Raw genomic sequence first — 22,545 nt, forward strand, 5'->3', positions numbered from 1 at the left:
TTTTTTCTAATTTCTCTTCTGACTATATATTTTCACATAACCTATTTTCATATTCACAGATTCTTCTGTTTGATCAGTTCTGCTGTTGATGTTCTCCATTAAATTTTTATTTCAGTGTATTTTTCACCTCCAGAATTTAAATTTTTCACATATGTAATTTTAGTCATTCTGTTAATTTTCTCATTTTGGTATTTTATTGTTTTCTTTATATTATTAATTTGTTTCTGTATGTATTTTGAAATTCCTTAAGCTTTCTGAAAATAATTATTTGAATATTTGAATTCTTTGTCATTCTGTTCTATATCTTCATTTATTCGAGGTCAGCTACTAGGATATTATTCTGTTATTTTTGTCGTGTTGTATCTCTTAGGTTTTTTTCTGTCTCTTGTTGCCTTATGTTGATTTTTGCATATTTACAGAAGTAGGGACTTATTCTAGTGTTTGCATACTCGCTTTTTCTGGGAGAACCGTTCTCCAGTCAGTGCATCCAGAGATTTTGGGCAGAGTGTCTGGCGTGATTTGAGGGCAGGCTTGCTGCTGGAATCCTTGGGCATGCTGGCCTGGTGACCAGGTCACCATATGGGCTGGCCTGGCATCTGGGTTCATGTGATAGGGCCTGAAGACTGGATCAATAAGGGCTGGGCTGGAGAGACAGTCTACACGGGTGGTCTTGGGGCCTCAGTCCATGGCATTCAGCCTGGCACTGGTGAATGCTGAGATGGACCTGGACCCTGGGTCTACTGAAGTAGGCCTGGACTCTGGATCCTCTAGAGCCTGGGACCATGGGGGATGGCTGGGTATCAAGGCCAGCATGGAGCCTAGGTCCATGTTGCTGGTCTAAACTTAATATTGCTGGTGCTGGCATGGTGTCTGGAGCCACTGGGACTGGTCTGGATCCTGGGGCCATGGGGACCAGCCTGGAGCCTCTGTCTGTTGGTGCCAGCCTAGAAGCTGGTGTGCAGGTGCTGGTTTAGAGGCTAGGTCCACAAAAGCTGGCCTGTATCCTACAGCCTCAGGGGCAGGCCCGGGACCTGTGTAGACAGGAGTGGTCCTGCACCCTGGGTCTGTGTTGGCTGGTCCAGTGGGAGTTTTCTGGGACAGACCTGGACCCTGGGTCTGCTGGAGAATGGAGCATCAGAGGCCAACCTGGCGCGTGGGGCCTTGGGGACTCAGCCTGGCACTGGGCAGGTCTGGAGCCTGTCTCTGCACGTGCCTGCCTGGTGTTTGTGTCCAAGGGTGCCAACCTGGTCATGGGGCAGGTCTGAAACCCGGGGCCACAGGGGCACACTTAGTGCTGCATAGGCCGGTATCCTCAGTCACAGGGCCTGGCCTGGTGCTTGGGTGGGCTTGAAGCCTAGAGTTATAAAAACCACCTCAGTACGGGGGTCAGTATATATCCTGAAGCCACTGAGGCAGACCTGGACCCTGGGGTTTGTAGGATCCTGCCTGGTGCCAAGGCAGGCTTGGAGGCTTAGTCTGAATGTACCAGCCTGGAGCCTGGGACCTGACAGGTCTGATAGGGGCTGACCTAAATGCTGAGACCACAAGTGCTGGCCTGATACTGGGCTGCCCTGAAGCCTAGGGCTGGCCTGAAGCCTGGGGCCATGGGGATCATCCTCAGCTGAGGGCAGTTCAGAACCTGGAGCCACTGATGTTGGCTTGTCTTGGGACAACCGAGAGACACAATTTGCTGTGTAGGCCTGGAGCCTGGGACTGCGGCATTCAACCTAGCACTGGTGGGCCTGGAGTCTCAGTCCTTGGCTCCCAACCTGGAGTCTGGGCTGTGACGGCCTTCCTGGTGCTGGTTTTACTGGAGTAGGTTGTGTTTTGGGTTCCCAGGCAAAGTGTAGTGCTCACCTCTCCCTCCCATCACCACATGGAAGTATTTGTCTCCATGGTTTACTGCCTGGGGTTGGGGAAGGGGTAATTTGAGTAGTATAAAACTGTCCTTCCTACTCTCTTCATGTGTTTTTGTTGTTGTTGTTGTTTTTCTGTTTTTCTTATTTCTGTGCTATACCTAGGTGCTGTAGTATCTCATCTGGTTTCATTAGCTCTTACAAAGATTTTTTTTTTGTGTAGTCATTCAAATTGATGTTTCTGTGCAGGTATGAGCCCTAGAGAGTCCTCTTCTGCCATCTTGCTGACATCTATCCCTATGAACATTGTTACATATTTCTTTTGGGGCATATACCTGAAAGTGGAGTTACTTGGTTATGGAATATGGCATATTTCAGAAACTAGGACCGAAAATAAAATATTATAATAAAATATGTTCCTTTTACCTTTATTTTCTTATTGCTTATGAAATAACATGAGTTTTGGGAGCTCTGGCTAGGAACCAAGATAAAGACCAAATATATATTTCTTATTCTGTAACAGTATCACACATATGTTCAAGTTAGGAGATATGCTGGTTTTCCAAAGTAGATGCACTAATGTATACTCCCACCTTCAGTATATGAGAGTTCTAGTTAAAGTTGTATTGCTAGTCTTTTTCATTTTAGACATCCTAGTGCATGTATAATACCTAAATTTAATTTGCATTTTTCCATTGAAATGTCATCATTTTGTTTGGTCATTTGCATATCCACTTTTGTGTAGCGCCTGATTTTATCTTTTTAACTATTTAATTGGTTTGTTTTCTTAATGATTTATATGAGTTCTTTAGATATTTTGGAGTGAGCTCTTTGTCAGGTTGGAAATAGCTGCCTTTATTATTTGGCTTCCTTTTACTTTGTTAATAGTGTCTTTTGATGGATACAGTTTCCTCATTTTAATTAGTCTCTTCCATTGTGATAATATTTTCTCTTTCTTTTCTCCCCTTTTCATGTTTTCTGCCTACTTTTATTTGGTATTTTCTTACTATATGTTATATCTGTGATCTTTTTAGTTCTTTTTGAAACTGGGAGGTGGAAAATAAACAGATAAAGATGTGATATTTTAAAGCTCACAGGAAGTATTCCATTCTTCAGATGGGTAGAAGGATAGATTCATGCATAGTTCTTGGTAAGTTTTCCGAGTAGGGTGACCACAAATAGTTAAAATGACTGTCCTGTGTATGTGTATCTCTTTGTAGTATATAGATGAGCATGGTCCTGAAAGGATTACCTTACCTATTTCTTGTCTATCTGCTATTCTTGCAAGCAAGTCAAGTTGATGAAAGTGATTCATGTTCTGCAATAATGGCAAGGATAATTCCCATAATCTCTCAAGGGAAAATATTCTGGGCCAAGTTTGTCTTTGGAATTTTTGCTTTCTATATGTCGTCAATCTTTTCCATTTTTCTTTTAGAAGCTAGTGCCATAGTGGAACATCCCATCCTGATCTGTTCAGCTGTTCTATGCTTCTTTTCTGGCACTCAACTCCATCCTCCCCTTTAACCTTCCCTTCCCGCTAACTCTGCCACCAGTACCAAATTGTAAGATCCAAAGACCCATAAAATAGTGATAAGTATAAACACTGTTTGATTCAATTGTGTCACATCACTACTGAAAATTTTTTTTAATTAATTTCTACGCTTTTTATTTTCTCCAGCATTCATTTCCTTCTGTCATATTATTAACTCCCTATGGCTTTCCAGTGTTAAAAGGGCGAATTAGAGGAAGGTTCATTTTTGGCCTCTGCTTGCCTAGAATTCGTTATAAGTACGTGGAGTTCTACATAGTTTTCCTTTTTGTTCTTGTTGTTTTGTCCTATTTTTATGTGTTTGTTCTTCCTTAGTTGACTATAGGACATATGCATATGGTGCTCTGGGACCAAATACATTTAGAAATTGATCCATTGCTGGAAATAGGAACCCAGGAAGGCTGTAATTGGTATTTAATGTAAGTTTTAATTGAAGATTAACATCACTGTCACTTAAAAGCAGACCCAGTGGCTTAGGGGAAATAGAGCAGTGATTATGTCCTCTCCCTTTTCGTGCAGAAAACAAATAATAGCTCAGATACCCCTACTACAAAGCTATTACTTCCTCCAGTTGATTGATAAATGATTAGCTTGAATGATTAAATGACTGGCTTTATCACTTACACTTATGTTCCTTCCCTCACAGTAATGTTCACATATAACATTCTGTGTGTATGTATGTATATCAAATTAAATTTCCCATAAAATTTTATTTAATTTTCACAAAAAAACTATTTATATATGACCAGTTTTCAGTGTTTTTATTAAATGTCTTCAAAGACAGGAACATACAGTAGACAGAATATTGGAGAGTATTTTTCCAGAGAATTCTTTTTCCTTCCTATGGAAAATATTTCATTTGTCTATTTTCAGCATTTATTTTAAAAATCTTAGTTGAGTTTATATTTGATAATATAATTGAGACTTTTTTCATCACCACCTAAATATCCATGTTTAGTTAGCCCCAATTCTCATGATACAGCCAAATGGACTGTTTGCTATTATTTTGCTAAATGGTTTTGATAAGTACAAATATGAATATGTGGATTTATGTCATCAGATGAAATCTATAATTGAAATTAAGTCCATCTGATATTCAAACTACTGCTGCTAGCATTCTACCTCCACCAGTTTATTTATAGTCGCTTTATTTTAGGTAGCATTTCAAAGAAGAGATCTTTTTCATTTTTGGGTTATTTACATTCTGAGATACATCCAATGCTTTTCTGTTTACAATAAATACCCATATACCCAAATAAAAATTTTCCATTAAAAGGTAAGGTGTTTTCCCTTTTTTATTTAATTTATTTGAAATGAAAGAAACTGGAGGTACATGAAAACCAGTTTCCAGAGAATTTTCCATGGCAAACATTATGTCAACTTTAAATAAGGAAAGCTGTGGTTTCCTTCATACCTCCCGATATTGGGAAGACTTTTTCATGCAGGTGTAAAAACTGTTTGTTCATTGAGATTACTTAGTAGCCTTTTAAGCTTCAAAATAAATTTATTTAAGATGCATCAGTGTATTTTTATTCCCTCTATAAATCTCCATTTTCTGTCTCACCTATGAAGCTTATCACATTCTGCCTTTTATTAGTTATTCGTGCATTTGTCTTAGCCTTTTAAATTAGAGCAACATTGTGAGCTTCAAAAGTTGATCTGTGTGTCCTCATGTGTAAGGCAGTGTCTTCACATAATAATAAGAGTTCAGTAAATATAAAGAGGGAATAAGTTAAGTGAGGAAGGAAGATGGGCAAGAGAGAAATAAGGAGGGAAAGAGTCTATTCTACTTATTCTTGTGAGTTTCTGCACTAACCCAGTGCAGTAAGCAAGGTGCAAATATTATCCCAGTGCAATAAGCAAGATGCAAATATTATCTCAGTGCAACAGAGACCCAAAACACTGCCAAGGGAATAAACCTGAGCCCATCTGCTTCACCAACTTTCTTTTTTAATGCTTATATTTCATTTCTTTTCAAAAACACATGAAGGGAGGTTTACGCAATTTATAGTGTAAAAAGCATCTGGAGTTGGGTCAGGAAATGTGAAAGTTATCTCAGAGTTGAAAACTTGTCGAGAATACTAGACTGAATTCAGAAAACAGATTCTGAGTTCTAGCTTGTCCCTAATTGGCTAGGTAATCTTGAAATCAAGCCTAGAAGGTTAGTCTAATTGATTGATAAAATCTTTGGTCCATTTCCCCTTTAGATCATGTTGAAATTTGAATTTTAAAAGTAAAATGTAGGATTTTCTAAGAATAAAATTCTTAAGAATAAAATTAAAGATTTAAAATGAAAATTAGGAATAAAATTAAAAGCTAAAAATATTAAATTTGACTTTCTCTTAGAAAGAATAAAAATCCTTAAATAATTGCTATAATTTACTAAATTGGTATGTCAAAGACTTTCTTTAAAACAAACATTTCAAGTATATATGTAGTATTTTTATTGGTCTTTTAAGAATGGAAAACTAAATTTAATATTTATGAAACATACAGCTAATGTGTATGTTAATAAGTTTTTCATTTGCACAGTTTTTTCCTATTAGAATATTTTTTCTACTCTCGTAATTGCAAGCAACTGAGATTTGCAAATTACTAACATGTCATCAAGATGAAATACAAATTAGTTAAAAATAGCTGGCAGCTAAATATAAGGAATAGTGAAGGACCAGATACATACTAAGGAGATACATGTCTCTCCTACAATACATTCTGATGTTTAGGAATGCCTTGATTAAATAATTTTTAATTCAATGAAAGCCTCAATTCTAATTATTATGATTTCTTATAGTGTTATAATACCAGTATTCTAATTAGTACTTGAACATAACTTGTGCCTTTTTCTTTGAGGCTGACAATTCAGATACACTTCTAGGAACTAATTGGTAATATCCTCATTATCATTTGTGAACTCACCCTCTGCAAAGATTCTTGTTTAGCAAAAGTTAGAGGTTTAAATTTCTAGGAGTCTTTGCATTTCAACTAGTGTTGCCTTCTCCCTAGCTTTGTGACTTTAGTCAGGTTACTTACCACCTCTGACTCTTGTTGCTTCTCATTTCTGTAATAAAGAGATCTTCCAGATCAAACGTCGTGATGTTGCATTTTAGTCCCTCTTCAAAGTTGTTATGGCATCACATAAAAATGACAAAGCTCATCCTCCCAGTGTTTACATTTATTTTGCCCCAGAGCTTCACTGTGTCATGCACTCACTATGTCTGTATTGTAATTTTTAAATATACTTTGTTAAGTATTCTTAACTGTAACATTTTTTATATTTCAATATAACAAGTAGTTCATTCTCTAAGATGTTTGGCCATGGTATTGGGTAGGCAACTTTATCAAAATTTCATTTATAAAAATTAGAAGCACTGAGTACATTTTCAAATGTATCTACACCATAAAATTATGGTACAAAGTAGATACAGCACATACCTCAAAGACATTTTTGTTTAAAAATTCAACTCAGAAGTCATGAAAGTTTGACTCATGAAAATTTTAAATTTCTCCCCCAGAAAATTTTCCAAAAAAAGATTTTAAAAAATACTATTCATTGCAAATATGTGTGAAAGGACACAGCTAATTTTCTAAATCTATAAAGATTGCTTATGATGAACAAACCGGCAGAAAAAGAACAAAGCAAGATTTATGAACAGATGTTTATAGAAAGGGACATACAAGTGGTTTAGTAACATAATGAATAAAAAATAACGTTTTAATGACTTACTGTTTTTAGTTCAGGATTACAAAGAACAAAAAGTCTGCTAACATTCTGCATGGGAAAACTGCCTAGAAAAACGTACTTTAATATATTGCTAATGGAAGTCAAATTTGGTAGATCTCACTTGTATGTGGAATCTAAAAATGTCAAACTCATAGAAATAGAGAGTAGAATGGTCGTTACCAGAGGCTGGGGGCAGGAGTAGTACAAACTGGAAAAGGGAGAATCAGTCAACAGATAGAAAGTTACAGTTAGAAAGAAGGACCAAGTTCTGGTGCTCTGTAGCACAGCAAGGTGACTACAGTTAACAATATATTTCAAAATAGCCAAAAGAGAGGATTTAAAATGTTCTCATCACAAAGAAATGATAAATGTTTAAAGTGGTAAATATGCTAATTACTCTGATTTGATCATTCTACAATGTATGCCTGTGTCAATATCACTTTGTACTCTGTAAGTGTATAAAATTATTGTCAATTAAAATAAAACAAAACATGTTAGTGTTTTATAACAATATGTATATATTTATAACATTTTATCAGCTGATAGCATTAACTGTTATTCAGAAACACAAATTGCATATAATTACAGAACCTAAAGCTGTAGTATACATAATTCTACATAACTACTCATTTTATATATCTACATACCCTGTAGACCCAAACTTTTATGTTCTCCTTTGACTCACCGCTGCTACATATGGCTGCAGAGCTCCAATTTGACAACTACAATGTGAGTGACTCTCCGGGGATTATGCAACACGGTGGCCCTTTTCGAATCAGTCTCATTTTTTATAAACTTGATATTCTTCCACAAATAAGTGCTCCACAAAGATTGCAACATAAAAACACAGTTATAGAAGAAGACATTAGAAAAAAAATAATTAAAATCTTCATTCATGAGATTCGTACATAATTATGGAATTGTAAATCTTTTTCTAGAGCCTTTCAGAAAAAAATGAAATTCACTGAAATCAGATTACTAAATCAGAGCTAGTCTGGGATATCTTCCAGGGCAGAGAAACAGCTTTGCTAAACGAAATTAATGATAAAATCATTCTTAACAAAATAGCATTTACCCTGGAGTCCACACTAGACATGCAAGTATTACCACTGCTCTTCTAAAACTTGTTATAACTAAGATGGGAAGATATAGCTAACTCTGGAAAGAAATACCCAGTTCAGCAAAGATTTTAGCAAGTTGTCAAAGCAGGGATTTGGAAACAGCAGTAGATGTGTTTTTCAACAATTGTTTGAATACATTTTAATCAAAATCTGGTTAGGATTCCCAGAATTTCTTATGTCTGTTTTATATCAGTTCACATATTGGGAATTACCTTTGAAGTGGATTTTTAGAAACTATAAGAGGTAAACATGCTGAAAGAAGCAGTAAAAGGTAAAAAGCTGCTCCTGGAATATCTTCTTTTTTCCTATAACCTGAAGGGCAGTTTCCTGGGGAATATATTTCTCAGGATTAGTCATTTTTATTGTCATTGTTTTTGCATACAAACCTTCTGTAATTAATCCTGAGGATTAAAATATACTGCTTCTTCATTGAATACCAAATTGTTTCTACCAAGCCAGAATCTCAAATTGTGTTACCAATCTGGAAGCACACTTACTGCTATAATCTGTTGCTTTAATTTGGCAACAGAAGTCTGGCATGGTAGTATTTTTATTTTAAATTAAATTTTTAAACATCATAGGCCTACTACACAATTTTTTCTTTCTTCCTGATTTTTTAGTTCTGCCCCACCAAGGATTCTACTTGCATGTAATTTAGAGCAGGCATCACACTTTTTCTGTAAAGGACCTGAAATGAATGCCTTTGTAAGACACACAGCTTCTGTCACAACTACTTCGCTTTGCCGTTGTGTCATGAGTGCAGACATAGGCAGTATATAAATGAAGGACTTTGGCTCTGTTCCGTAAAACTTTATTAAATAAAAGAAAGTTCCAGCGGCAGGCTGGAACAGCCCCAATGGGCCAGTTTGCCAATTCCTGGTTTTGAAAATCAAATACTTCTATAAGAATTTTTTTATAAAAATGGCAGTACTCTATTATTCCTTTCCTGCTTCAATTGCAGTTAGTTCGTACAGAGTTTACCCCTACAGTAAGATGTTTATGTACTGTATTAGCTTTTTCATTTTAAGCACTAGCTATTAACTTTATGTTGTGGTAGGTAAGGATTTAGATCTCTTTTCTCCTTCAGGCTCTAAGTCATATATCCCCTCCATCCTCCTCATATACTTATCTCCTGATATCCCTCCTAATCCCCTCCTTCCTCCTTATATACTTGAATCAGATTAGATGAACATTTATTGATTATGTTATTGTGACTGTGAGTCATGTACTGAGTTATTGTACTTTTCTGCATAATATTTCTGTTTTCTACAGTTTGTGATAGGTTTGTTTTGTTAGTTTTCTGTCTTATCTCTAGTGTAACACCAAACTCTCCATCTGCTATTGACATGTCCTCTCCAGATATTCAACACACCAAGTATCCCAAACCTAAGTCTCCTGTCACCATCATCCTGGGAAGTTCCTTCTGCCTGGGTCTTCTGTTTCTTGTCTCCTATGCCATTCTTATTATTTGTATCCTTCCTCATTTTAGGGGAGCCAGTAGCTTCTTGGATAGAAATGTACAAGGGATGTAAATTTTTTTGAAAAAACTTTGCATGTGTGGAAGTATTTTTCTTCTTCACTAGGTTGGAAATTCTTTTCCTTCATAATTTTAGAAGCATTAGCTGCTATAGTTTGACTTCCAGAATTAAAGTCTGAAACCATTGTGATCTGTGCATCTTTTCTTTTTAGTTTATTATTTGGTGACTTGTTTTATTATCTGAAATCTTGTAGATCCCAATATACTAATGTGACTATTTTCATATATTGTTTTCAGTCTTCTTAGCCTGAAAAATCATGTTTTTCATTGGGGTTTCTATATTCTACCTTTTAATACTCAAGCAAGCATGTTTGACCTATGCCTTCAGCAGCTCAGCTTGTCACTAAGTGACTCAGGATACTAGCAATAGGCTTCTTTCCTAAATTCTCTTCTTTCTATCCTTCCTCTGTTGTATCAGGAAACTCAGCAGCAGGTTGAAGAAACGGGTTCACTTTGCACTGTACTTAAATGAATGGTCCATAAGTAGACGACATTTCTTGGAAACGGTTGAACAGAAGCTGTGTCTAATAGTCAGAATAGACACGTATCAGTTTCCTAAGGCTGCGATAACAAAGTATCACAAATTGAATGGTTTAAAACTATGTAAATTGGCCGGGTGCAGTGGCTCACACCTGTAATCCCAGCACTTTGGGAGGCCGAGGCGGGCGGATCACAAGGTCAGGAGTTTGACACCAGCCTGGCCAACGTGGTGAAACCCCATCTCTACTAAAAATACAAAAATTAGCTGAGCGTGGTGGCGGGTGCCTGTAATCCCAGCTACTCGGGAGGCTAAGACAGGAGAATCGCTTGAACCCGGGAGGCGGAGGTTGCAGTAAGCCAAGATCACACTACTGCAACTCCAGCCTGGGTGACAGAGTGAGACTCCGTCTCAACAACAAAAAAAAAAAGTAAATTTATTTTCTCACAGTTGAGAAGGGTGAAAGCTTAAAATTAAGGTGTCAGTGAGGCCACGCTTTCTCTGGAAACTCCAGAGGGGAAACTTTCCTGTGTCTTTCAGCTACTGGTGGCTGATGCCAGGATAACTCCAATCTTTGCCCTTAGTGTTCACGTAGTCTTTACTGTGTCTCTCTGTGCCCCGTATCAAAATATTCTTCTCCTTATAAGTAAACCAGTCATACTGGGCTTAAGACCACCCTGATCCACTGTGATTCCACATAATTTAATCAGCAAAGACTTTGTTTCCAAGTAAGTTCACATTCTGAGTTTCCAGGTGGATGTGCATTTTGAGGGGACGCAATTCAATCTAGTACACAGGTAATTAAACAGCAGGTGGTCCTGGCACAGGATTTGCACCAGGTGTAATTTAAATAAATTATTCTTTCAGTGACATTACTCAGATAAATCCTACAAACAGAATAGCTTGCATACTACCATCATCTTGTTTTTATTTTGGTATTCGTACATTTATAATACTGGGTTGGAAATGCCTTATATTTGACTGTTCACGGTGAAGGGTAAATTTAGGATAAAGACATTTGAAACTGGTTGTTTTACTTTCATACACTAGTGAAATTTATTCACTTGCTTTATTAAGTGTATATTGGGTGCCTACTATTATTACCAGTCACTATTCTAGGCACTGAATCTACAGCAATGAGGCAAACAAAGTCTCTGCTTTGCAGATACGAAAACATCTACACTGCCATGCAGTGCTAAGTGATGTGAAGTAAATAGTGATGGGAAGTGTTGTGCTAGTTGAGATGACATTTAAGCAGAGACCTGAATACAGTGAGATAATCAGCCGTGTATATATTTGGGAGTAGAGTATTCCAGGTAAAGAAAAGATTGCAATGGTATGGGCTAAGCATCAGAAAGCAATAAAGCTTAAAGAAGAACAGATATGGAAATAGCATGATTTGATTACATTTTTAAAAATCACCATGGCTGCTATGTGGAAAATTGACTGTTGAGAGAGCAAGTTGCAAAGGAGAGTGACCAGGCATAAGTTTAATTATGTTGGTCCAGGTGAGAGGTGTTGGTGATTTAGTCAAAGGTAGTAAGAATAGAAATGGTGAGAAGCAACTGGTTCTGGATATATTTTACATTTGGAACCACAGGGTGTATTGTGAGTTTTGAGGGAGAGAGAAATAGTGGGAAAGAATCCTTAGAGTTTTAGGCCTGAGCAACCAGAACAATGGAAATTACATACAGTAAGTTGGAAAAGCTACAGGAGAAGCAGATTTGTGAGGAAAAATCAATGAATTCTGTTTTGACAATGTCAAATAGATGTCAAGTTAGGTGGTTTGATGTATCAGCTTAGAACTCAGGTTGGAGCTGGAGGTCGAAATTTAGATGTTGTCAGCCTTCATACGGCATTTCAAGTCATTAGCCAGCATTATGATTTTTCCAAATTTATAAATATATTGAATATTGTATATAATGTTCCCATTCAGTCTAGGCCCTGAGAACGTGTCAGTGATAGTAGACATTTAAAATAGAAATATAGAGCGTTAGATAATTTCTAGGTCTCTGTTAAATGGGACTTCAAGTATTACGGTAGTCTCACCCAGTTTAGCACTAATATGTTATTTGATTCTTTGATATTAATTTAGTCTTCTTAATTAGATCGTTTAAGCTCTTTGATAGTAAAAACTATGTTCTTTTTTTAATGTTACACATGGTGCTTATCACAATTCTGAGAACATTAAGTATCCAAAGATTATTTATTAATGATTAAGTGATAATTTTAGTTGTTCAAAGGCAGTAATATTTTTGTCAGGATGATCTTTGTCTTTAGCATGGATTGATTATACAGATAACCTATCTAAGGAGAATATTAACTAATTCTATTCTCCAACTCTAATTTTAAAGACTATGATAGATTTTATTTTACTCACTTTCAATAGTGTCATTTTTATTTCATTCCCATACATTTATTATATTTTTAAATTTGCAGCCAGATTCTACTGCAACTGAAAGAGCAATTGCCAGACTAGCAGTACATCCTCTTCTGAAGAAAAAGATAGATGTGCTAAAAGGTATGAATTAAATGACTTTTAAGCCATGTACTTAATGTATTTGTAGAATTTGGATAATGGCTATTCACTTATTTTAACTCTTGAGGTTCTATTATAAATATAAGTTTCTTTCAAATATTTACCAATGTGGAAGGTGTCTGAAAATACAGAAAGTGTGATCTCTGAAGAAAAACCAAATCTGTATTATTTAATAAATTCTAATATATGAACATATAATACGTAATATATATCTTTTTATATATAATATACACAAGATAAAGTTGAATAGTTTTTTTAAAATATTGACATAACTCATTACTTTTGGTTTTGCCACTTAGGAACATAATTTTATATATGTTTATTATAAAATATATTTATAAAATGTTTTTGTCACATGATACTGAATTTTATGTCTTAAAGCACAATTTATAATAATGCATTATTATTATATAAATTAAAGTTGCCATTTCCTTTTATTTGTATTCTGTGATGTTTTTACTGTTCTTCATAACTCCAAGACATGAAGAAAAGATTTTCTTTTCATTTTCACAATTTAAAATGAATACGTCTGAGCATATCTTATGTTTGGTTTCTAAGAAGTCAAAAGATTTCTTTATGAATTCAGACCGAGTATATGTATTTAGTATCAATTCCAACTGCCCTCTTAAATCTTTTCAAATAATTTTTTAAAATACTGTCCTAAAACAGTCATGTTTTATATGTTTCAGTGCTAAAATGAGTCATGCACTGTTTCTCTTGCAGCTGCTGTACAAGCCTTTAAAGAAGCAAGACAAAATGTTACTGAAGTTGAGTCATCAAAGAATGCTTCAGAGGACAATCATTCTAAGAATACTTTGTATTCAAATGATAATGGAAGTAATTTACAGCGTGAAGGAACTGTCATCAGTGAGCAAGAAGTCAAAGAAACCAAAATATTGGCGAAGAAACCAATACATAATTCAAAGGAAAAAATAGCCAAGATGGAACATGGACCTAAAGCAGTGACTATTGCAAATTCTCCATCAAAGCCTTCAGAAAAGGATTCTGTAATTTCCCTTGAGTCCCAGAAGACACCTGCTGACCCAAAACTGAAAACTCTAAGTCAAACCAAAAAAAACAAAGAATCTGATAGCTCACTCTCTGGTAACAGTGATGGCGGAGAAGAATTATGTGAAGAGGAGAAGGAATATTTTGATGATAGCACAGAAGAAAGGTTTTACAAGCAGTCTTCCATGTCTGAAGATAGTGATAGCGGTGATGACTTCTTCATTGGGAAAGTCAGACGGACACGAAAGAAGGAAAGTAGTTGTCATTCTTCAGTTAAGGAACAAAAACGACTCGAAAAAGTGTTTCTTAAAGAAGATACAGGTGAAACTCATGGGGATACAAGAAATGACAAAACCAAGCCAAGTACAGAAACCAGAAAGTTAGAATCAGTGTTTTTCCACTCTTTATCTGGATCTAAAAGCTCTAGAAGGTAAGATTTTTTTTCTATTCTGAAATAATCATTAGTTCTTTTTTAAAAAGCTGGAAATACCTACTTGTCCATACATGAAGAGAGTATAATTCTAGTTTGTACAACCCATCCTGTTTTTAGACATGGCCCACTCCAAGGTTATAGTGGGATATTAGGTACAGATACACATATGGCAATGCCACATTTGCCCAGTTTCATCAGAAAATGAGATGTTATAGCCAAATAATATGCCAGCTAATTTAAATTTTATTCCTTCACTTATCAAAGTTTTGAAACTTTGAAATCTTTTTTGATGAAAAACTTTTGAAAATGTTTCATGTATCTTTCTAAACAGAACTTTCTGAAAAGAATATGGTGTTTTTTCTTGATGATCCAGGACCATTATTGTAAACATCAGTCATTTTACTGTCTAGTACCATTTCAGTATATAAGGCTGCTTGCCCTTAAACTGAGTTTCTCCAGACTGCTTTTTATTTGATGATGTTGCTATCTCCATCTCTGTTGCTCACTACTTTTCATAGCTGTTCTGTTATAAATCAGTAAGTTTAACTTTATTTGTAATTCCAATTGGATAAAGGATATCTTCACATTTTAGAGTGAAGCTTATGGTTAGCTAATTTCTTCAGTAACAGCTATAAACTGTTTTTGCATATATTTACAAGTCAGGGATAGTCTTTAATGAAATAGAAAAATGTGATGTAAAAATTTTTCAAGAATGTCACAGTATGGCAAAGACATAAAAACGTGTGGAGTGTTGAAATAATTAAAATATTTACTTATATTTTCCAAACTTGCCTCAAAAAGCTACCTTTTTTACCTCATTTGAAAATGGTACACCACTATCCCTTTACCACAAAATATAAATCTTTTTTTTTTTTTTGAGACGGAGTCTCACTCTGTCACCCAGGCTGGAGTGCAATGGTGCGATCTTGGCTTACTGTAACCTCTGCCTCCCAGGTTCAAGCGATTCTCCTGCCTCAGCCTCCCAAGTAGCTGGGATTATAGGCGCGTGCCACCACGCCTGACTAATTTTTGTATTTTTTTTTTTTTTTTTTTTTTTTAGTAGAGACGGGTTTCACCATATTGGCCAGGTTAGTGTCGAACTCCTGACCTTGTGACCCACCCTGCTTAGCCTCCCAAAGTGCTGGGATTACAGGCGTGAGCCACCGTGCCCCGCCAAAATGTAAATCTTAATTTTTGTTATATGAGAGTCATTCTTCCTGTGAGAAGACTTTAGAAATTCTTTATCTAGATAATCCCCAAGGGTAAAGGCAAGGTAACCAAGACAAGATATTTCCCATTACAAACAAAATTCTCTTTAAAAGTGGTGAGGGAAATAGGTCCTCATGTGTCTGTAGTAACACTGGATTCTAACAAACCTTTGTTTGATACAGGTACAACCTGGGACTTTCATAATTATTTTATTGTTTGCTGGTGTGACTAAGGAGTATAGTGGCCCTTTGAATTAGTTTTATCATCAATTTTGTTATTTTCTTAAGATCAGAGGATTTATCTTTAAAAAGTCATAATGGTGTTTTTCTTCTTTTAGAAATTTCAAAGAACAGGCTCCAAAAACAAGATCCCTAGGTATGTATTCACAGTTGCCTGACCTTCATATGCAATTAAGCTATGTTTTACCAGAGTAAAAGAATGAGAAATTGTTGTTGCTTAATATAGCCTGAATAAATTATGTACCCACAGAAATATTAACAGAGCATCTTATAATTATCAATATAATTTTTTGTTGTTGGTTTTCTTTTTTTCTATGTCCTGCCAGAGGGAAAGATATAGATAAAATTTATCAGGAAATATTATGTCTATTTAACTTACCTCGAATTAAACCAACACATTTTCAAGTAAATTATGTAAGTTATATCTTAATTATTAGTGATCCTAAACACTAATGCCATGCCATTAAACATTGAATAACAAGTATATTACTTTCTTGGGCAAGAGTATAATCAGAATATTTTCAGATTAATTCGTAACAAATCTAAGTTTAATGTATTTGGGTAGAGTGACTTCTCACACAATCCTAGACTTTCACTAACTTAACATAGCAAAAATTCATTTCTCATTCACATCACAGTCCACTGTGATGAATTAGCAGAGAGGCTGTGTTCCACATAGTCATTCAAGGATCAGGCTTCTTCCATCTTTTGGCGTTTTCCTCCTCCAGGTTCCAAATATTCTCCATTTGCCAATAGAAGGGAATGGAGTACATGGAGAATTTTGCAGGTGTTTGTGAGCCAGGCCTGAAAGTAGCGGAAACCAGTTCTGCTCACATATCATTAGCCAGAATTCAGTCACATGACTCCATCTAGCCACAAGGGAGCTAAGAAATGCAGTCTTACTATATATCTAGGAGAAAAGAGGAAGTGGAATTTCTGAACACGTAACTTTTTCTGCCAGTGACCAGACTTTCTATCACCAGATGGCCATTTCACTTTTCCTCCTACACAGAGCACACTTAACCTCCTTCCCAAGGAAGCCAACCCAAAGTCACATCCAGTCACTTCATCTAGCTCAAAGTCCAGGAACACTGGTCATGGAGTACTTTCCATCAAATCTCATGGATGAGATTCTTCAAAGTCTGTTGACCTTTGTACTAAAAAGAAATTCATACTATGATATACCATGTATCGAGTAGCAGAACAGGGACAAAGTAATGACGATAAAAACTCTTGATTGCTTAAGGAAAAAATGGAAGGCACACAACAGGTCTACTCTCTGAAATTCTGCTGAGCAAAGATTATGAAGGCTCTGAGAGGAACTTCTTTATCCATTGCTCTTCATGGTCCGTGTCTAGGGAGAGTCTTTGTTTCATGGCCACATCTGAGGTGGATATTTAACATGATCTCTTTGGAGTTTGCCCCAAGTCACTGGTACAAATATAAAATGATGAAGATTGTACAAAGTTCAGCAGAGGTTTTTTCCATCCCAGGCTTGTGATTTCTTTCACTATACACCTCCTCAAAAACTCAGTGGATTTCTGACCTCTGTTTCCTTCAGTCTGTCTGTGGGCTAGTTACTGTACTGAAAATTCTTTCTTAGAGCTAGTTCTCAAACTTGTCTTATTTATGTTTGTTTGTGTTTTGTTTTGTTTTTCCCACTTCCCACTCTCATTCAGCATCTACTGCATTGAGAATTATCAGATTTGGATGGGAATGCCATACATTTAGTCTTATCTCTGCTCTAGGGCTGGGTTGCTGTGGGCCTTTTATTGCTTAAAACTTTTCTTAGACTTACAGGTTACAGGAGTCAAAGGCTTTTCTAAACCTTAAGTTCCCAAATATCTAGATTCTTTTGTTCTCTCTGTTCTCTTTTGTGTAGTGCATTGTCAAGGACAGCCAGTAATATACACTGATCTTTTTATTCTTTCCAGCCAGTTACCTTTGTACAGCAAACTCCATAGGCTTGTGGCCTGCTTGCTAAGTTATCACTGACAACAGTTTTACCTATTTCTTTGGCACATAGGTTGCTTACTTCTCATTCTCAGTTATCTGTTTCCTTGCTACCTACCACCGAACTGCTAAGCCAATGCCAGATTTTTATGTTATTGTAATGGTACTTCAGAGTACCAATTTTAGTATTATTCATAGTAGGCTACCTGCTGTAACAAGTAACTACTAAATCTCAATGGTTTGTCATCTATCAGTCTGTTTGCTTCTAGGAGTTTTATTCTGTCTTGTGCCTCTTGCCTCGTCTGGATCCTAGGAGTTCTCTTCATTCATCAGCGATAGAGAAGTAATGGAAGATTGAATGTGAGGTTTTTATGGTCCAGGCCTTTTACTCACATTTTATTGGCCATAACTCAGTTAGCCATATGACCTTACCTAACTGCAGCAGGAATGGAAACTATATTCTGATTGTATGCCTAAAAGGAAGATAATACAGGATTTGGCAGAAACATGTCAGTATGCCCCATTTATGCCATATATTCACAAACATAGGATAACTGTAAATATAAGACATACCTACATTTTCACAATGAGAATATCCAAATAAAGGGTTTTTTGTGCTTAGCTTGTATGCTGAAAATATTTACCAGTTTATTTACATATACAACTCTGTGTAATATATAAAATAATACATTCATTTAGAAATACTGCCTTATTCAAACCTGTTTTTATGAAACAGGTTTTTGTTTTTTTTTTAATTTTTTTATTTTTATTATTATACTTTAAGTTTTAGAGTACATGTGCACAACGTGCAGGTTTTTTACATATGTATACATGTGCCATGTTGGTGTGCTGCACCCATGAACTCGTCATTTAGCATTAGGTATATCTCCTAGTGCTATCCCTCCCCCCTCCCCCTACCCCACAACAGTCCCCGGTGTGTGATGTTCCCCTTCCTGTGTCCATGTGTTCTCATTGTTCAATTCCCTCCTATGAGTGAGGACATGCGGTGTTTGGTTTTTTGTCCTTGCGATAGCTTGCTGAGAATGATGGTTTCCAGCTTCATCCATGTCCCTACAAAGGACATGAACTCATCATTTTTTATGGCTGCATAGTATTCCATGGTGTATATGTGCCACATTTTCTTAATCCAGTCTATCATTGTTGGACATTTGGGTTGGTTCCAAGTCGTTGCTATTGTGAATAGTGCCACAATAAACATACGTGTGCATGTGTCTTTATAGCAGCATGATTTATAATCCTTTGGGTATATACCCAGTAATGGGATGGCTGGGTCAAATGGTATTTCTAGTTCTAGATCCTTGAGGAATCGCCACACTGACTTCCACAATGGTTGAACTAGTTTACAGTCCCACCAACAGTGTAAAAGTGTTCCTATTTCTGCACATCCTCTACAGTTTTTTTTTAAACTTTTCATCACTACAGGCACTCTTTGAATATTGTAACAGATTTCTAGAGCACATGTGATTTGTATAAGATAAGGGTTGTTTTGATTTCTGTCTAGATAATGTTTTGTAAATATTATCCCAAACTATGCACTGGTTTATATAACATTATTTTATTCGTTTTCATAAAGAGATCTTTAAAAGGCTTCTGACAGGCCGGGCACGGTGGCTCATGCCTGTAATCCCAGCACTTTGGGAGGCTGAGGCGGGTGGATCGTCTGAGGTCAGGAGTTCGAGATCAGCCTGACCAATATATCTCTACTAAAAATACATAAATTAGCCAGGCGTAGTGGCACACGCCTGTAATCCCAGCTACTCAGGAGGCTGAGGCAGGAGAATTGCTTGAACCTGGGAGGCGGAGGTTGCAGTGAGCCAAGATCACACCACTGTACTCCATCCTGGGCAACAGAGCAAGACTCTTGTCTTAAAAAAAAAAAAATACTTTTGACAATGATTTCTAACTTGCAGTGGAGAAATTACATAGTTATAGGACTGATTAATAAGTCTATATTAAGTTTTTTTGTCTCTCTTTTTCTTTCTGATTCCGTCCCCTAAGTTCTGTAAGCACCTAAAATGTTCATTGATTCATGTCTTTTCATGCTAGTATGTCTTCCCCAAATAAGACTTGGTTCAAAATCATGTAAAGTGATAAAATACTATATGGACTAGAACACAAGTTGCCACCTTCATATCTGGAGAGTAACGTTACAACTAAAAAAGAACTTTGTCTTATATTCTTGAGTAGACTTAGTACTATTTGCCTTGTAATAACCACTTTTGGCTCAATAACAGACGGGAGTGGAATCAACTTATAGCCTTTAAAAATGAGTAAAGCACTATCAGTATTGTCAGACCCAGTGGAGTGTCTTAGCTAAGATGTGAATTTTCTGGCTACGTCTGCTTCATGTACACAGATATCATAAGCCAATGATGTTCCTTTGAAAATACATGATGCCCTTCTTTTTTGCCTTATATGCTAGTACAACAGAGTGATTCCTTTCTTTATGTTATTATAAATAAGACAGCACAGCATAAATTAAGAGGCACTCAATAAACATCTACTTACAAGGGTTAGAAAGCATGTGTGTCAAAATTGACTACTTGTATATAAATTTTCAACTTCAAACTATTCCCTGTTAGACTTCAGTTTTAAATTGTGAAATATTCCATTTAAGAAAACAAAATTTCTTTTTTTAACATTGGTTTGAAAAAGATGAAATTTACTTCTCCTATATGCTCTTTAGGTATATAGTTATTATTTTTGCTTTCTCTTCCTAGATTTTCCACAGAATGAGCCTCAGTTCAAGAATCACTTTAATAAGAAGCTATCAAGAAGACTTGAAAATACAAAACAGCAATTGCAGCTGCCTCTTCATCCTTCATGGGAAGCAAGCAGAAGGCGAAAAGAACAGCAATCTAATATTGCTGTGTTTCAGGGGAAAAAAATTACGTTTGATGATTGATTAGTGCCTCTTTCTGCGAACTTTTCCATCTAAAAAAAAATGTTTTTTTAAGACAGGATCTCATTCTGTTGCCCAGACTAGAGTACAATATTGCAATCACAGCTCACTGCAGCCTCGAACTCCTGGGCTCAAGTGATCTTCCCACCTCTGCCTCCCAAAGGGCTGGGACTGCAAGTACACGCACTACCATGCCCAGCTTTCTCACCCCAGGCCCTGCAGCTTTTACTTAAACTCGTATTTGAATAAATCTCTTGGGGAGAATTATAGAATGTTTGTTTTTCTATTTCTTTTTTTTTTTTTTTAAGTAAATTCAACTTATGTTTATATAAGCCTTTCACAAATCCAATATGTACCTAAATTGATTTTTAATAATATCCCTCAGACTGTTTCCCTTATGAAGTAATTCGGGGATTTTAGTGATCTCATATTTTCTCTTTAGTGCTTATCATGAAATGTGCTTCACTGGTTCAGCTCTGTTGTTTCCTTAAAAATAAATGTCAATATATATTTAAAATAATAATGGAAACATAGGAAATCATAGCTATTTAAACCAGATCACCCTTGTTAAAAATCATTCTTGTTAGCAAACTAAAATAGTAACTTTTATTATGGATGTACAGATAAATAAATATTAATTTTATTATAGTTTTAAGTACTTGTGATCATGTACTTTTTGATTCTAAAATAGTTGTCTAGGACAATTTTGGAATTCTTAATTATATTTTAGTTAAGAAAATTGTTTAAATGTAGCAATACAACCAATAATTCGTTTTATGTTTCACTACATATAAATATTTCCATTAAATCAAGAATGTATATTATCTAGTTTTGACTATATATTCTGATTTTAAAATTTTTAATGAATCATAGATTCTAATTTTTAAGAACAAATTCTGAAGGCGGTAGGATTAAAAGAACATTTCCACTGATGGCTAAGCAAAGAAGTTGTAAGATGACTCACTGAGGAAAGGACTGCTTTATACATCACAGTACTGCTATTTAAAAGGAAAACAGAAATTTTTTAATCCCTTCAAATGTTTCACTTTTGCTATGCTGGGAAAAATTTTGAAGTTCTTGGTAAACTGAATAATGCTAATCCATGTTTCCTGCACATTAGTTCCTTTAATGGCAGGGAAGGCCATCTGGTTAACCTGTATTCACAAACTCTCAAGAGTTTCTACTTATTTCAGGAGCTTAAGAATTTAGATAACTCAGCCGGGCGTGGTGACTCATGCCTATAATCCCAGCACTTTGGGAGGCTGAGGCGGGTAGATCGCTAGAGGCAAGGAGTTCAAGACCAGCCTGGCCAACATGGTGAAACCCTGTCTCTACTAAAAATACAAAAAATTATCCAGGCATGGTGGCCAGCATCTATAATTCCAGCTACTCGGAAGGCTGAGGCATGAGAATTGCTTGAACCTGGGAGGTGGAGGTTGCAGTAAGCCGAGATTGCACCACTGCACCCCAGCCTGGGTGACAGAGTATGACTGTCTCAAAAAAAAAAAAAATTGATAAATAGAATAATGGAATTCAAGAGATTATGCAGAGAGAAAATTATTTTTGCTGTGTCAAATGCATACATTGTTTTTGTACTTCTTTCTTTTAAATTTTATTTTGACATAATTTCAGACTGACAAAAAAGTAAAAGGAAAATGTCTCTGTACCTACCCAGAGTTTGCCAGACTGTGAAGTTGGGGTCACTATCCTCCACACTGCTGAGTCTGTCCAAGACTTTTTACCTCAACTGGAAGGAGTTAGGGTCCAAGTAAAAAGTTAAGAGGGAAGAGTTTTAAATTTGTTAGCTGTTAGCTATTAGATTTTGTTACAAGTACTGTTGGACTTTTTCTGGGATGCAGTGAAGTTACTTAGAATCAGATTGGTCATTTTGAGGTTTGTGCTTTGTTAGAATGGGTCTACAAGAGCCATTAGTCTAGGGCATTGGTTCTCAACTTGGAGTAATTTTCCCCCCAGGGAAC

The 22,545-nt window shown here is 36.0% G+C and overlaps 1 protein-coding gene across 1 annotated transcript in view; it reads left to right on the forward strand.

Annotated features, from left to right (window-relative positions):
* SRFBP1 (serum response factor binding protein 1) overlaps positions 1-21,221 on the forward strand; it is a 63,125-nt gene extending 41,904 nt beyond the window's left edge. Inside the window, 4 exon segments of the mRNA NM_001133644.1 lie at positions 12,702-12,783; positions 13,525-14,239; positions 15,789-15,826; positions 20,385-21,221. Of these exon segments, the coding sequence (NP_001127116.1) occupies positions 12,702-12,783; positions 13,525-14,239; positions 15,789-15,826; positions 20,385-20,569 (1,020 nt within the window). The 3' untranslated portion in view covers positions 20,570-21,221.
* Positions 21,222-22,545: the final 1,324 nt, after the last annotated feature.

Source organism: Pongo abelii, chromosome 4 (genome assembly GCF_028885655.2).
Source record: "Pongo abelii isolate AG06213 chromosome 4, NHGRI_mPonAbe1-v2.0_pri, whole genome shotgun sequence".
Lineage (NCBI taxonomy): Eukaryota > Metazoa > Chordata > Mammalia > Primates > Hominidae > Pongo > Pongo abelii.